The 17,862-nt window shown below is 35.3% G+C and overlaps 1 protein-coding gene across 5 annotated transcripts; it reads left to right on the forward strand.

The window, feature by feature from the left end:
* Positions 1-6,660: 6,660 nt before the first annotated feature.
* Positions 6,661-17,739, forward strand: LOC140766112 (uncharacterized). 5 transcript variants are annotated; one of them, XM_073105543.1, is made up of 13 exons: positions 6,661-7,050; positions 7,481-7,551; positions 8,364-8,430; positions 10,304-11,584; positions 12,679-12,764; positions 12,883-13,412; positions 13,505-13,960; positions 14,066-14,855; positions 15,003-15,233; positions 15,324-15,448; positions 15,551-16,053; positions 16,519-16,645; positions 16,727-17,739. In XM_073105543.1, exons 4-13 carry the CDS (start codon positions 10,331-10,333, stop codon positions 17,494-17,496), a joined length of 4,872 nt encoding a protein of 1,623 aa, XP_072961644.1. In that variant the 5' UTR covers positions 6,661-7,050; positions 7,481-7,551; positions 8,364-8,430; positions 10,304-10,330; the 3' UTR covers positions 17,497-17,739. The 5 variants fall into 5 exon arrangements, with proteins under 5 accessions (XP_072961644.1, XP_072961642.1, XP_072961641.1 ...); XM_073105541.1 differs by lacking the exon at positions 8,364-8,430 and having other exon boundaries at positions 6,661-7,054; XM_073105540.1 differs by lacking the exon at positions 8,364-8,430 and having other exon boundaries at positions 7,471-7,551.
* Positions 17,740-17,862: the final 123 nt, after the last annotated feature.

Here is a 17,862-nt window from a genome sequence, read left to right on the forward strand (position 1 = left end):
TAATTAGCCTCATTTATTTTCTCACATATAGAAAACTTCCAAATATTAGGCTTTTTTTATTAAAAAAATAATATACGAGTATCATGCGATCAATGTTAGACTCTATTTGAATCATTTTATCCTCATTTTAAATTTTAAAAAAAAAAGAAAATAGTTGGTGGTAAAATTATCATTTGACATTTTTTTCATTAACATTAATAATATGTATCAAAAATTAGAATTCATTATGAAAATAAATAATAAGGGAATTTAATTTAATTTAATTGTCTCTAAAATTATATGTGTATCTATTTTTTTTTCTTTCTTCATATTTACAAAGTATAGTTATGGATATAGATTGGATATTATAATAAATTTATTAAATTCTTTTGTATAAGTAAATATATATATATATATAGATATAAAAATATTAAACAATCTTTTATATCATTATTTTCATAACATCTCAAATAGAGATATGAATATTGATTAGATACTAACTTTTAAACTCATATTCATATTTATACAAACTACTCAGATAGAAATATAAATTTAAAGATGAAAATGAATAGAAAATTTCCCAATATCATAAGTTTTAAGTTCAAGATTCTTTCTTGCTTCCTCTAATTCTCCTCTGAAATAAGCATTCTCAATCTATATTGGAAATCTTTTATAAAACAAAGAACCTCTTATGCATCTGAATATAATAAATACTCATAGGCTATAATCCTCCTCTAATAGATAGATTACAACTGAGTTACTGAGATCAGGCTTAAAATTTATCACAAAATGTGTAGCCCTCTCTCTCTCTCTCTCTCTCTCTCTATCTCTGAACTAAGGACCCCTCAGGCCCACTCTCATGTGTGAAGGCCATATCAGGCTTTGAGGGCCAAAAACTTAGACAAGAGTTGGGAGTTTGGCCCAATCTAATCTCTCATGTATCTAAATTGACTTGATATTATTAACAGAGCCAAAAAAATAAAAGTAGAAGAAGAAGCAGGAAAAGTCAAATGAGAATTAGAGTCTTGCTTTACTTCACACTTTCCTTGTGAGACTCCTCCTCTCTCCTCTGTTTGAAATGCTTTTGCTATATTTTTGTATAAAATTATTGAATTACCCTCCTTTCAAATGATGCGTGCCTAAGTTTCCCTTCTCCAAATTAAAACTTTCCTTGTATGTTATGTTAGGAATGCACACAAATTTTTTTGTTGTTAATAAATTTACGTATAACTCCCTATCTTTTAACGAAATTATAGTTTACACCCTGTATTTTTACTATTTACAAATCGAGTCATATGATTTAGCAAATATATGTAAAAAAAATACCACGTAAAACTTAACTAAATATACAGAAAATTATAAAAATACCATCAACCAAGTTATACTAAGGGCATTTTAGTTATTTTAGAAATAAAATATCTCTACTTATATATACAGATATTCACTAAATTATAGAGTTTAATTTATAAATAGTGAAAATATAAGATATAAATTAGAATTACGTTAAAAAAAAGAGTAAGTAAGGTATTATATATATATATATATATTTTTTTTTTTTTTTTTAAAAAAAAAAGGAATTATGATTAGCCTATGGAGCTTAGGCTACGCCATGGTATTTAGAAAGAAAAGGAAAACACCAATAACACCAATAGGAGAAGATTAACTGCAGGTTTGAAACGTTTGCAACCCGTCTCTCTCAGTCTTTATCACTTTTATGTTCCTAACTGTGAGCAATCCAAAAATAAAGGCGATGGCGACTCACCCTCTATTGTTGCCATACAAAGTAACGGTCTCCCTTATGGGTTGGTGTGGATGATAAATAGATAGATAGATAGATAGATAGATAGATGATTAATTATTACAAACCAAAGAGTGGAAAAGAAGAAGAAGAAGAAGAAGCAGCAGCAGCAGCAGCATAATAGAATCTTACGCATTCCTTATTAGATCTCATTATTATTTTAACTAAGTAATGTCGATCAAATTATTAAATGCTTCCATCATTTCCTCTCATTTTTTATATTATTCTACAAATTTTCCTGCCTACCTCTTCCATCGTCGCTACATGTTGTTATCACCAGCACTTTTCCCCATATTCTCCCCTCCCCCCTCTTCCTTTTATTCTTCTTCTTATTCTTTTTTTTTCGTAAAAAGAAAAATAGGATGAAAAAGGCAGGAGTAATTTAAATTATTTTGTATATTAAACGTTATATTCTTTTTTTAATACACGGTGTTAAATAAAAATTATAGAAGAAAATAACGAGTTCGGTTACAAAATCCTTAAAGACAGAGTACCGATCATAAAATGAGTTAAATATAACATATGATATATAACATAAAAAAAAAAAAAAACTTTCAATCTCCCAATATAAACTATTTAAAACTATACAATCCCAATTCTAAACTCTTTTTTTCCTGTTAAATAAAACATTATATATGGGAGATGAAAACAACATTGGCTATTACAAAAAGAATGCTTAGATATAGGTCATTAACTTCTCGATGGTCCCCATGGAGGCCAGAAAATTAATGCCATTCACTAGGTCCTCTATGGTTGACAAGTATAATATTTAAAGACTAGCTACCGGTCAATATATTATCAAAGGTTGGATTACTAGGACTATCTACCTTAGCATATTTGATAAAAATATATTTTATTTATTAAAGCACTATAGTTGTTGTGAAGTATTTTTCCTACAACAATTCATGTAGAAACATTTCTATTATCCCCCAAAAATAAAGTTATCTTTAATTAATAGAAGACTTTATTTTTATTTTTTTATTTACTTGGGACAAAATAAATTATAAATTGAAGAACTCTATTGAATAAATTGGGAGTAAAGGACTGGTAGTTGTTGGTCAAATAGTATTATACTATTGGACTTATTAAAAACCAACAGTGATTTTGATTTCTGACATCATTTTGGCTTCTTGTTATTAAGTCTCGTACTGTGTGACACGTAAAGTAACTCTTTTCATAGGTTCTATTTACGTTCTCATCTCCTGCTTACTATTTATTTATTTATATTATCTAAAACGTAGATTGAGCTTTTGAAACTAAATAAAATTAAACCATATAGTTGAGTAACTTTTGGACGAGTAGAAAATTTAATTGGCTGGATGGAAATTTTAGGATTCCTCCGTGAATGGGCCTTTTAAAGTCGCCCAACTAACTATATTTTTCTTCCACGTGGCAAGAAGAATACATTATAGGATCTCAATAATTATTGTATTATTTAGAATATGTACTAACTGATAAAAGTTTTGTCTAAAATCCAATAGTACCAATCCAAAAACTTGATTGAAAATTATGGCGGAAATTTGTTTGATCAAAAGTGTTGATTTTGACCTTTATTTCGGATGATCCATTGATTGCAATCAGTCCCTTTCGATCCTCTTTTTTTTTCTTTTTTTTTTTTTTTCTTTTTTTGTTCTAAAAAGTCAAAATTAAAATTAAAAAAAAATGAATTTAAAATCAAAATTAAATTACGGGAGAGGGTCCAGCACCAAAAGGAGCAAAGAAAGCAAACAGATTGGTCGCCATTTCCCTACACGCTGTTCGGTGGTCAACAGCAGACCGTACTGAGGATGACGTGCAGGGGAGAAGCTTCCAGAAGCCTCAACGTCGCCCACCCCCCCCCCCGCCTTCCTTTGGTCCCCCCCCCCCCAACCAACCAACGGAACGATCTCTGCCGTCCGTTCCGACGCTACCCGGTCCCCAGCCGTCCGATCGGGGTGAGGCGGTGCCCGTGACCCCATCAACTGGACGGTCCGGATCGACTGTTCGCACGAACCTCCACGCGATCTGTCATCTTACTCGAGATTTCGTCCTCGGATTCCTCGCATTTAAAGGACGCACTGTTCTCGCCACCGCCCCCACCCAGTAACTTTAGATCCAGACCGAACACGTGTCCAGATACCTCCCTCTACCTGGAGATTTTGTGAATCCCCATCGCTCGAACCACGTAAATTTTCGTCTTATACTATAGGTTATAGTGATTTTAATTAGAGAGTAATTTTAGTGTTTAATATAGTAGTAGGGATAAATTACAGTGTATCCAAAATATATATATATATATATTTATTTTAAACTTAATCACTTAAAATTTTTACTTATTATGAATGATAGAAATAGTTTAGTTGTTTAGAAATTTAATTATGGTGAAAAATATTTGCTCAAGTTGACTATCTTAATTCTAGTATTTTGCATTGTCATGTTTAATTTGAATTAAATAGAGATTAAATATATGTTAAATATATTTTAGTTTCTTTCATTTTGGCATCAAATTATTTAATACCACTTGACTAATTTCCCCTTATGATTATACTTTCTTAAAAAAAATTATGGATTTAAGGAATGAGTTAAAACCTATCTTTAATCAAGTGTAGAAGAAGGGCAATCTTCTCAATATTTCCACATATAATATCTTCTTCAAGTCATCTTTCTTTACATCTACTCTCAAGCAATATAATTAAGGTCAATACCATACATCTACTAGCAAACGTGAACTCTATAGTCTCTAAGAAAGGTGATTATAGAAAACAGTTGCTTGATCCCCAAAACCTTAGAATAAGACTATCTAATAAAAAGAATAAAGTATTTTGGTAATTTAAAATGCTCGCTAAGTGATACAAAATAGATTAGAGAGGGTTAAAAGTGGTTCTATGCTAAAGTATATAACAGTAAAATAATTTATTTTTATTTTATTTTTAAATTATAACTTATGCTTGTGTTAAATGGCCACGTATGGTCAGAAACAAAGGTTGCGTGAATTGTGAAGTGATCGCATCTCACAAGCATGTTAGCTTTATGCGTGTTTACTGCAACTTAGAAAGCTTAATCGTAATCAAAGTATGTGTGTGTGTGTGTGTGTGTATATATATATATATAAATATATGAAGGAAATTACGTGTAAATGCTTCACAACTCCAAAGCTTGCAATATTGCATGGAAAACAATCCAGTGGTTTACTTTGCGTTAAAGCGATTTAACATCACTTGCACGAAGAAACTTCTATACATTGAGAGAGAGAGAGAGAGAGAGAGAGAGAGAGAATAAAAAGGAGAGGATGGAATTGGATTCCAATTCCCTTGTAAGCCGTAGTACTTTCCACGTGATACACCATGAGCTGCATGCAGTTCACACGACGCTCCAACAAAGTTACTTCGGATGCTATACAGTATGAATTGCACGCTTTTCCTACGATCTGATTGGAAAACTGTTCCTAATTAACAACAGTATTGTAATGTTAATCGGGCTTATCCTATCTTATCGGCTCTAATTTTAGAGGTTTCTATATTTGCTTTTTTATTTAAGAGATTTTTACAAATCGCACCTACATATTTTACACATTTTATAATTAGTACTCCGTATTTTAGAATTTTATAACCTAATCTCTCATTTAACAAAATTATTTTAATTAATTAATATCAACTAAGTTACTGAAATCTCTATTATTCAATCTTATTTTTCTATATCTTTTCGCTATATTCCCCACTACCTACTCCCCAGTTACTGTCGTCATATTTCCTTATCTTTTCCCTTTCATCACCGCCTTCTTCTTCTTCTTCTACTTTTTTTCTAGGAAGAGAAAATTAGGATAAAAAAGACAAGAGTAATTTAAGTATTTATAAATTATTATATATTATAATAGAATATTTTTTTTCTACTATCGTCTAAATTAAATCAACGTGTTAAATATGAATTATAGACAAATAAGAGAGGTCGGGTTACAAAATCCTCAAAACGAAATAAATCACAAAATATGTAAATCGTAGGGTGTGATTTGTAATTTTTTTTAATAAATCGGGACTAGGGAATACACACTAATACTGTATTAATAATATGCTAATAAAGTGGAATTATTTGGCAACATACATATATTTCGTACAACACTGAGTGCAGAGGATCTCCAGCCATTCTTCGTCCACCTCCGACTCCACCACGCCGAAGTTGCAGACCAAATCGAGTTGCAAATTCCAAACATCACCAATATTTTCTTTAAACTAGTTATAATGACATATTGACGAGTCATCAGGTCAGCTGCATGGGTGCAATAAATAGTCTAATAGTTTTTTAAATATCCTGTGGATATTGGAATATTTATTTCTTGACTTATTCCATACGTTCATACATGCTTCCTTACATCATTTGATTGTTTATAGTCTTCCGAAGACTTGGATTTATGACATTTTTCTGTACTCCAATCTACTCGTCTTTCTCGTCAGCCAGCAGTAGATCTGAGATTCGTTCGGTTCAACACTTCAACGGATGTCGGCGTCTAGTTCACGACGCATACCGTAGAAAAATGTTAGGAGTTAATAGTAACTGAGGAAAATATATTTATATATATATAAAAGAAATAGTTAGAATTAATGTGATTCATTAAGTAAAAAAGAAGAAGAAGAGAATTTAAAGTGAAGAAAAAAATGTGATAATTAGTCCATTAAAATTGATGGGATGATGTGTGATCTGTATGTGATTTTGTAAAGAGTAATTAGGTAATTAATTACTTTCTGCTTAGTGGTAGAGATTATGTGGTCGATATCGAATTAAGATCAGAAGTAATTACTCATTCGAGGGGCTAAAATGCAAAATGAGCAAATTTCGCATTGAGATATAGACAGAGTCCTCACTCCACGCGTGTGTCGCTCTCCTCTCTCTCTCTCTCTCTCTCTCTCTCTCTCTCTCTCTCTCTCTCTCGCTCGCCATGGATTGATTCGATGTGAAGCTCGCATCGTAGCAACCTCTTCCATCCGATCCGATTCGCACCCGGCGCGCCCATTTGGCGTCTCCTTGTCCTTGTTCACCTCTCTCTCTCTTGCCCCCCCCCCCCCCCCCCCCCCCCGCCCGTATCCCTCATCTCTCTCTCTTTCTCTTTGTCTCTATCCATCAATCTTCTGGGCCAGTTCGAAACGCTCACCGGGATGGAGATGGAGAAGCGAAGCGGTAGCTGGGGTTAGGGCGATCGGAATCGATCGGGACGATTCCGGAGGTGGAGGGACATGAGGAAGCGCGGGGAGAGGAGCGTGAAGGATCTCTACGATCGAACGAAGAAGATCTCGCAACCGGAGGCATGTAAAGTTATCGCCTTTATGCTGGGAATTGGTTTCTCTAATGATTTTGTTGTGGATCGGTGTAGGCTTGTAATTGTCTTTTAGTTTTGGGAGTTTCCTTTTGTTTTAATAGGATTCGATCTTGTTTCCCCGAGGAATTTTTGGTGTTTATTTTCATTTGTAAGATGATTGTGAGTTTTAACTTATGAACTGCTAATTAACATTTCTTGTCATGGTTTTCGATAAAGATTGAAATTTGTGGTATCCTGCTTCTCTTTTACCAATTGTTTATTCGTGCATTGGGATTTTTCGATCAGTTCATCCGTACATTTTCTTACAATCAATTGGAAGACGGGTGATTAGTTATAACTTGAAATAATCATCAAATTTGCTATTTTTTGTCCTTGTGATCGATGTGGTGTTGTGTCTTCCTTCTAGATAACACCAGTCCCAGAAGAGAGTTTTTGCATCCAAGGACGAGGGGATCAATTGGACCACGAATTGCTAAGAATGAAATCGGTAAGAAGAACGCTATCACGTATAATTGTTTTCCATGTGGTAGTCAAAGTTTTTTTTCCTTCTTCCTAAACAGGCACTTCCTGTATAATTGCTATATGATAGCATGTCTTCAATTTGATGAATTTGAGAAGATCAGAAGACAGTTCAGGCCGGTGTAATCAAAATTAGGTTGCCAGCTCAGGTCAAGCATCAACTTACAGTTGGTTTGAATTATCATTTGTCAGATGCTTCATGATGTTCTATATATAGGATACATACAAAGCTACATGGATGATGTTTCTAAGCAGTTTCTAGAGGACATTTTGAGGATGGTATCACAGAATGATAGCTACTATTATCTGAAATTCCACGCACAGAGATTAGATTGGAAAGGACTTTTTCTCTAGTAACTAATTTTGGAAATCTAGCATATCATTATTTTATTTTATTTATCTTTTTGAGAAAAGAGGAAGACTTATTATTGTTCTTTTTCAAATAAGCATTTTCTTCCTTTATTATTCAGAGATTAAGCATTCTGTAAGTTGTGTTTGTGTAGCTCTTTGGTCTTTGACATTAATTTTTTTTTTAAATTTTAAATAAATGGTTGTGATTTCCTAGTCTAGAAGCATATTAGAGTGATACTTGTACTTTGATATTCTAACCATAATTTTGGTAATTACTTCCACAAATTGCTTATCTTAACTCCATGATGAATTGGCCTTCGTTTTGCTAGAATCTTGAATCCTCGATCAACAGCAATTCATTAAATTATATTTTGTTTAAATTTTTTAATGATATGTAATTCTCTACATGCATTTTTATGTATTTTGCAGCAGCATGGAACTGGGGACTTTGTTCAACAGGACATCATGAGATTTAATAGTTTCTAGGATTACACATGTACAGCTTTTGTACTATTCTACATTTTTGTTAAATTATTAATCATAGTTCGTTTCTGAACTCCTTTTTCCTGACGTAAGTTCATCATCACAATTTCCCCAGTACCAGTTCATGCTTTTCCAATTTATCGAGTATCTTGAGTTTTGTTAAATTATGTAGGCAACATGAAGTACCATGTGCCTCAAATTGCCTATCTAGTTGCCTCAGCTAAAACTCACCTAAGGTTGAAATATAGTGTGCCCCAATTGTGATAAGGAAATGAAAGCTCATATTCTTGTACCTATTAGGACATCAGATTTTTTGACTCATCTTAATATGGAAATCCAGAAAAGGTAAGGCGTATAGCTTCTGTAATTGATTAACATGTTTTGTTGCATTAAAAGAGGATATATTTTGTTACTTATTTCAATTGATTTTGTAAGTAAATTAGTTAAAGACATGAGATATGGAATTTTGTATTGTTTATTTACCAACGACATCATTCTAATTGAGCAATTTAGGATAAGGTTGAACCTTGAACTAAAAATACAGGGAAGAAGCTCAATCTAAAGGCTCAGAATAACTATTGCTAAGACTGAAGCACAGATTGCAATTTCAAGACAACGAGAAAATATGAGGATGAAGGATTTATTTTTGATGGACAGAAAATAACTTACATGACATACTTTTTTATATTGGATCTAACAGGAAGAGGAGATTAATGAGTGCACATGGGGTTAGCATAGGATTGTTAAATTAGAGAAGCGCCACTAGTGTGTTGTGTAATAATTATCATGTATCCTTGAAGTCAAAACATCAAATTTACTCGATATAAGATTAGCTTCTTTTGTGGAATAAAATGCTGGGCAACTAGGAAACTAACTACCAAACATTCAGCTTAGCCATAGAGGTTATTGAGGTGAGTGGTGTTGTTACTGGAAAAATACAGTATGAAATAATTGTATTTGTCACATGTAGCATCTATAAAGGATAAGTTTTGAACTGATGTCCAATTTAAAACCACAGTGCACCAAAATGGAGCAATGATTTTTTGTAAATAAGCAGAAGAGAGAGTTAGAGGAAAAACTGGAATTGGAAAGAAATAGGGAAAAAAGGACATGAGATATTTCATAGAAGGACAAAAGCCTGTGCTAAATAAAATGTTTATTCTTAAGTCAACTGATGAATCAAATATCTTTTCTGTTTATAAAGTGCCAGTTTACTATTGGGAATTTTTCTCTCTCTAAGCTTCTAAATGTCCACGAGTACAATGGTATCTGCCTTGTTGGTTAGACCTTGATGAAATATTGAAGAGGGAAATTGTGGTTCCCTTTTGGAAATTTGTAAGTTGTATTGAACATCTTGTACTTGTCAAATCGATGAAGTTTCTTAGACTATATAAATTTTTAAGTGCTAGTTTGTTCTTGAGAAGATTTCTCCTAAACTTGAAGACAAATGCTTCATAAATTGCCCACAATAAAATGAGTTATTCCTTATTTGTTAATCTTGGTGAGAGTAATTAAATGATACATCTGGAAGTCTGGATTGATTTGCAGTGAAGAGAAACTATTTGTTTTGTTTTCAGAAGTTTCTGTGGAACTTCTGGTATATTTTCTCTCCCTTACATTTGGACACTCTACTACTGAGGACAATATTATTTGATATTCACTGTTTTCTTTTTTTTCCTCATTTTTTTGTTTTCTGGAAATATGGTCTTGTACTTCCTTTTTCTTTATATAGATTACAACTTAAAATTGAGAAGTTATTTAGTTGTGAGACATGCTTGGCACATATAAGTAAATGCTTTTGCAACTCATGTATTTCTTCCTACATTCTTTGTTTACATTTTTCAAAGAATCACTTCTGACAATCTGTATTTTATGCAATTTTACAGGGTACCTTTTCAGCTTGTAGTCCTCGTATGAGGGCAGAATCTGGGACATGCAATGTGTGCTCTGCTCCTTGCTCCTCTTGTTTGCATCGAAGTCTTTCAGTTATGGAGTTGAAAGTCGAGTCTGCCTTTTCTGATAATTCTGGTAGGGTAGAAGAAGATGGTAGTTGTACATTGATTGATGCTGATGAGCAACCTCTTTGTAAGAGAAGAAAATTTGATGATGAACAACATGTCAGTAGTGAAACAAGCAACATAGTAAGTGCTAATTCAAGTAATGACTCTTCCTGTGAAAATGTTGAAAGTAAAGTTATGTTAGGAACCTCTACTACATGTGATATCTCTGAAAATGTTGACATGCCTTCAGAGGTATGTGAAGCAATTGCTGGACAACAGCTTCTTTCACCAAAGAATTTTCATTCTGATAATGAGTTCTGTTCCTCACCTAGAGAGCACCAGAGGTTCTCAGATCAAGATGGAGAGAAGCATGGTGTTGAATGTCACGGGGACAATATTTCATGTCTTAGTGGATTTAAAGATGCCAGTGTGCCAACCAGTGATCAAACTGTGGAAGTGGACAAGAAGGACATCACATGTAATTCTGCATTAACCTGTGACTTAGACATGCAAAAGGTTTCCCAAGAGAAGGGCTCTTATGGGTTGTATAACTATGAAAATGGAGCCAGCCGAGGTGACTCAAGAAAGACTACTGCATGCACTGATGGATCTCCAAGAAAGAAGTCTGATGCTAGTGCTCTAAAAGCTGGTCTTTGTGATAAGTCCGTGCCTGCAGAGTCTACTCTCAGCAAAGCAACAACTTTTCCTGAAGTACAATATCCAAGTTCCAATGCCCACAGTAACCATGATGTGAGGCCCAAGGCCAACTTTGGTGATCTACAACATAATTTAGTTACTGAATATCATGAAGAAATTTTTGAATGCTCAATGGACTATGTGGAATCTTCAGCTGGTGGACAATTGGCTTCTAAGAGCACTGAAGGAAGGAAGTGTGATATGCTTTCAAACACCAAAGTTAGTAAAGCAAATGATACAAGGAGGGAGTCTTTTTCAAGGGCTCTAAAAATTGATATTCCATGCTTGGAAAATAAAGACAGAGATGATAGCAAGATCCAATCTGATGAAATCATCAAGTGCAGCAGCAATAATGAACAGCATCAACTGAAAAGTTCATTTCTTAAGCCCTTGAGTGATCATGAGTCTCAAATGCAACCTGGAATGACGGGTGACAGAGAGAATCAGGAGATAGACAATGAGTTGGATGATGTAGGTACCTTTTTTTTGTGTTTTCTTAAAGGAAATTGATCATAAAACGAATTAAAAGTGCCCTTCAGTTTAGGATTTTATTGCACCTGCATTGTACTTGTTGTGCAACGAATGCATAATGAGATGATAAAAGAATGAAATAACTAATTAAGTAGCTGAACTGTTAATTTGAAATATAACTATGGTACTGCTACTGCTGTAGTGTCAAGAATGATCTGCATAAATACTAATTTTCTCTTTTATATAATGTATGGAACATTGGGACTTGTATGAATAATACTTTGGCAAGTTAAGTTGGGGAAAAAACATATTGTTGTCTTAGGGAAGCCTCTCAACTCAGATGTTAAACCCGTGACAAAGGTTCAAAGGTTTTCTCCTCCCTTTAGACAAATAAAATGGTTTGACCATCCAATCTTGGTTTTGAGGGTAGCTTTGGTACAAAGAAAAAAAAAGTAGAAAGTGTTGATATTGGGTTGTGCTCTTATTGACCCCATATAATGGCTTGGATAATGATGATGATGATGCATGATTATTTTGTATACTCTTCAATTCAACGTCATGTTAGAAACTTTGAAACAGTATATGAAATAAGAATAGCAGGTTGCATGTGAATTGGACTGCAAGCTTTATATTAAACTTTTGGAACTAGCTTTAACACATTTCTATCAATTGATTGTGCCCCAAAATCATGAAAAACTAATCCTGAAGTGGAGAGAGAAAGTATTTTCATCTTTTCCCACCTTGGGATAATGATTTTGAGTGCTGAGAGGCATTCAATGACCAGCAATGTGTTAAAACCTTTTTGCAAAGGTTTAACATAAAGTTTGTCTCTAGCTCAATATATAATATAATAAAATGGAGGGAAAGACTTAGTTATTTTGAAGAGTAGAAACTTGCTACTATGCGGATAGCAAAGGAGTTTCTTTTTTGTCGAGATATTTGCTTGATTAGGTTTACGCTGCTGTGATTCCATATGTTTTTCTTGATGGTTGTTTACCTCAAGGAGATAGCTAGCAACCGCTTTTCCTTTGCTCTTCAGATTTTGTAGAGGATTCTTCTGAGTTTTGATTTGATCTTCTGTCATTCTGTTTTAGGTTAAAGTATGTGATATATGCGGAGATGCAGGTCGAGAGGAGCTTCTAGCTACATGCAGTCGATGCATTGATGGAGCTGAGCACATGTAAGCATGCTTATTGATTTATTGATTTATTCCCATTTTTTGCTCTAATTAGAGACCTCTCTTATTTGGTATGATCAAAAGTTAACACTGATTTTTTTGTTTTTAATAATATGACTAGTTATTGCATGCGAGTAATGGTGGACAAAATTCCTGAAGGCAATTGGCTATGTGAGGAGTGCCAGCTTAAGGATGTGGAGGATAAAAGAAAGGATAAATATGAGACGATTTCTAGTACACCAATATCAGAATCTTTTACTGAAAATAATCGGAACTGTGGAAGCAGACTCACCCCTCAGGATTTGGTAAAATCAGGTGACACGGCAACTGATCCTGAAGTGGGAGGATTTACAAAAGGAAAACAAAATCTACAAAAATCGGTCAAAAGACATGTAGATAATGTAGAAGTTATTTCTACAACCAGCAAAAGAATTGTGGAAAATAATTCTGGGTCCAGGGAGACAGCCAGCCCCAGGAAGAGTAATGTCCTATCTCGTGAAAGTTCCTTCAGAAGCTCTCATATGGAAAAGATAAAATCAGCCAATATTGCTTCCTCACCTCGAGATCCATCTGTCATAAGTTTCCAGGCCTCTTCTTCACATGCAATAGGCAGCATGCCTAAGATTCAAGAACAACTCCATTCACCTGGAGGTACTTTTTGTCAGACATTTTCTTTATGCATTTAATTGAATCATGTTCTGTTTCTGAGGTTGAAAATTGTTTATTTTCTACTTTTCCCACAGGCTCTTTATTGAAGCAAAATTCGTTCAACAATTTGAATTCAAAACCAAGAGTCAAACAGTTGATCGGAGACGTTCCTGATAAGAAACGGATAACACGGGATTTTGGTTCCACAAACACCAGAGAGGGAGCATCAGTCAGGAAATTAATTAGGTCTGGATCATTTAAGAGTGTGAATTCAGGCCATTCCAACATTGAATCAGTAAAACAAAAGAAGCTTCTTAATTTGCCTCGAGCTCAGAGTTCTCGAGCACTGAAACCAGTAAACGAAGTGAAGATGTTAGATAAGAATAACTCCTTTATTCTAGATCGGCCCCTTGTTAGTCCATCAGCAAAGACTGGCAGCTCTATTCCGAAGCTGGACCTGAAGATTCCTCATCATGATAAAGATTTTGTCAGTAAGTCTAAGGCAGACTTAGTTAGCTTCAAGAGAGGACTGGATAGTACAAATAATTTAGGTAACTGATCTCCCAAGCATTGGACTTGTAGTCATGTGTATTTCACCTTTTGTTAGCTCCCTATTTTACTTTAAAATAACCTTTTGCCATTTTGTGGTTTCTCAGGATGTAGTGAAATGAAGAAGACATCACATACATCTGGAAGTTATGAAAGGTGCAATTTGGAACAAGACACACGCCAAGTTGTTCCAAAGGAAGCTGATTCTGCTAGTCCCGGTGCAACCAATAAACAACGCAGAGTTCCTGATACCATTTTGCGAAACAGTGTGCCTCAGCTTGCAGGATTATCCCATCGAGGTGATAAAGACAAAGTTCCAGGCAATTCTGTTAGTACAAAACGGGAGGTTCCTGGTGTTGGTCAAATATTATGCTGTAATAAGTGTAATGAAGCAGGTCACGCTGCACAGTTATGCCCAACTGACAATCTTCGTGATTCTTCTATCAGTAAGTCATCTGATGGGCAAAGTTTAAGAGGGATCACCAAGAGTTCCAATAAGTGGAAAAGTGCTGCTGCAGCAGTAATGTCAGAGACAAGAAAGCGGAAAAAGAGTATATTGTCAGACAAATCTAAGGAATATTCTGCATCAAGGGCTGATGTGAGCTGTGAACTAGTTTCTAGAAATTTACTGGCAAATTCAAATTCTGAGAAGAATTTGCATGTAAATGGAATATCTGATCAAAAAAATATGTCGGGAAATGCTGAGCCTGCGACAGATGTGCAGCAAGCGAAACATCAAGAGGAATCCCCTTGCCTTCCTAAAGGCACTACTTTGACTGAAACTTCTACGAAAACCTTGGATGTTCCTAATGGGACAGATTCGCCTCAAATTGATCATTCTTCTCTTTCAAATCCATTTAGAGCTGTGGTTATTCCAGATCATGAATTCATCTGGCAGTATGATATCTTTCTCTTCTAAATTTTCAGTTCAAAGGATGCATTCTAGATATCTAGTTATTTTCATCAGTTAGGGCAACTTTTAATATTACCCTAAATGTAAGGATGTTGTAATGCTCTTATCCTTATTTCTTTATTTATTTGCAGAGGGAGTTTTGAGGTTCTAAGAGCTGGGACACTTCCTGAAATCTATGATGGAATTCAAGCTCATTTGTCAAGTTGTGCATCACCTAAAGTGCTTGAAGTAGTTACCCAATTTCCTAGCAGAGTCCGACTAGAGGAAGTCCCTCGTCTTAGCTCGTGGCCTTCGCAATTTCAGGGGAAGAAGCCAGAAGATGATAATATTGCTCTTTATTTCTTTGCCAAGGATACTGATAGGTATAGTTGTGAGCTTGCTACCTTTGTAATTCTCTAGTAGTTCATACATCAGGATTGGTTGGCTGACTGCATTTTTCTCTTCTGATACAGTTACGAAAGAATTTACCTAAAGCTGTTGGACAATATGCTTGAAAATGATCTAGCCCTCAGAGGAAACATCAACAGTATTGAGCTTCTTATATTTCCATCAAATAAGTTACAAGAGAATTCCCAGCGTAAGAGCTAACATTGATAACTTGCATTAAATGCCTACCAGCATCTTTTGGTCACTTGGCATGCTGAATTCTTCTCTAAAAGATAACCTTTTTCCTTTCCAGGTTGGAACAGGTTATTTTTTCTCTGGGGTATCTTTAGAGCAAGGAGAAAAGGATGCTTAAATGGCCCATCTAATTCCCAGATGAAAATTTGTGGATCAAAGTTGAATTTAGATTCCATCGCTCAAGATTTAGCTTCTCCAGATGATTTTCCTTGTGAGAAAAAAAATTCAGATGGGAATCTAGATGAGAAATCTTGTGGAAATGATATTGATGGTAGGATCTTGAATGCTCAGCAGCCTCAGCCTGAAAAGTCAAGTGCGTATGTGGATGCTCAGCCTTTCCTGGCTTCTGGTATTGATGGTAGGATCTTGAATGCAATCAATCCGCCTTTTCATCAAAAAACTGTGCGTCAGGCACCTTCAGAACCAGTTTCTTGCTTATTTCCTGTGAACAAGCCATTGAAAAGCTTACTTGAGCTACATGCTTCACCTGATACTTGTTCTGGACTTCAGATCAGTGCTGAAGAGGTGCAGACATCACAGGGAGCCTATTGTATCGACCTGGTACTCTTCTTCTCCTTTGATCACATTAGAGATCTGTATGGAGTTATCACTTTCTTAACTAATATTAACTGCACACTTTGTGTAGAAAAAAGCGTGCATGAGATACCTTTTGTTTTTATCATCTGGTGAAAGCTTGTACATAGACCATGCCACAAGATAGACAAATGTGTGTTCTAGCTCACCATGGAAAAGCATTTTTTAATGTTAATTTCAGACCATCTTGCCCTCAAAATGACAAAAAAAGAGAATGGTGTTTAGGTGCAAGGCATATGAAGTAGTAGCTCAATACTCAACTGTTTATAGATCATGATTTCTGAGTCTCTACTAGTAGAACTGTTTCTTTGATTGTTCGTATGCAAGTTGAGAAGAAAGATATGACAATAACTTGCTTGCTTTAATAATATGACGGTGAAAAATGTATTTGTAGGTTTTATCAAGCTTGATCTTTTATTTTTCTGCTTGCAGAACATTGTGAGTAAAAGTGAATTTGGTGTGGCTGCTGTCTCCCCATCTTGTGGTCTTGAAAATTCAAGACAGATTCATCAGAATGGTGCATTATCCGCAAAAGAGATTTCTCCAGATTTTGCACAAGGTAATGTGTTTCCCAGATTTGGTGCGCATTAGCTATCAAAAGTAGTTATACTCAATTTTCTTTTGCCTGACTGTTGAGCAGGCGGAGAAGGCAAAGGTAACATTGAGAAAGTGAGGGAGAAAGAGATATCTATGAGATGTGAAGAACCCTTGTATCGCAACCAGCAGGAAAACCTCACGGTGAGGGACCATGTCAGTTTGGAGTATAAGCCAAACAAGAAACGGTCACGGTCGTCTTCAGTCGAAACAGTATCACAGGCTTCTGGTGAGACAGCAAAGAGCACTAATGAGAACTTTTGGAACAGAAAGGCAAATTTCATATTTCATGAAGATGAGACGGAATGCAAGAAGATAAAGGCCAATTCAAGAATTGGCAATTTGTTTAACAGCAATATGGATCGGTGGCAACATACAGACGACGTGCACAGTGCAGTAGTGATGCCAAAAAATATAGAAGGCGCTAATAGAAATTTCTTTCCTGCAGGATTGTGCTGCCCTGCCAAGAGCACCATATTTGACAATGCTATACATGTTCCATCTTCAGATGACGAAGAGGCACTAGAATCCAAAACTCCAGATCTTGAACTAGCTCTCGGTGTAAAGAAGTCATCGGAGAAGGAAGTTCTGCCTTTACTTTTCCCTTTGGTTAACAAAAAAGAATCTCATTTGGAGATGGTTGCTCCTGCGAAGAGTGATCGAGATGATCTGTCTGTGTCACTCTCTCTATCTCTCGGCCTCCCTGGCATCGAGAAAGAGAAGGCCAATTCGGTTCTTAAGACGGAGCAGTTTTTGCCAGAGAGGCCCTGTCTAAACACATCCTTGCTTCTCTTCAGAGACTTTACCAACGCTTGAATCGCCAGGTTCTTTGTGAATTGTCGCCTCAGTTTGAGGCAGCTTTGAAGCCCTTCCATATGTAGATAAACCATATAGATGTCTTTTTCTTTCTTCTCTCAGTTCAGAGTGTAGACCGCGGCTGCTTGTACATATGAAAAGGCCATAAATCTCAATGCTCCTTAGAACTCAGTGGTATGTTACCTTCAGTTTTCGTGGTGGCGGCGTAGTTTCTTTAGTATATAAACATGTTGCTCTTGTGTATTTGTCTGTGTTTCTGTTTACCAAGTTTTGTTCTGCAACTAAAACGTCAATGATGGTTGACGAAGGTCAAGACAGAAACTGATGCTTGTCAAAGTTACCAACACTCATAGACTGCAAAGATTC

Source organism: Typha angustifolia, chromosome 8 (genome assembly GCF_048772165.1).
Source record: "Typha angustifolia cultivar Huaian chromosome 8, ASM4877216v1, whole genome shotgun sequence".
Classification (NCBI taxonomy): domain Eukaryota; kingdom Viridiplantae; phylum Streptophyta; class Magnoliopsida; order Poales; family Typhaceae; genus Typha; species Typha angustifolia.

What these genes read in the sequence shown, in the direction of transcription:
- LOC140766112 (XM_073105540.1), top strand. Translation starts at nt 6,982, where the DNA reads ATGAGGAAGCGCGGGGAGAGGAGCGTGAAGGATCTCTACGATCGAACG. An exon ending in GTTACAAGAGAATTCCCAGC is followed by an intron (nt 15,449 to 15,550) that starts GTAAGAGCTAAC and finishes TTTCCTTTCCAG; the next exon opens with GTTGGAACAGGTTATTTTTT. An exon ending in GAGCCTATTGTATCGACCTG is followed by an intron (nt 16,054 to 16,518) that starts GTACTCTTCTTC and finishes TTCTGCTTGCAG; the next exon opens with AACATTGTGAGTAAAAGTGA.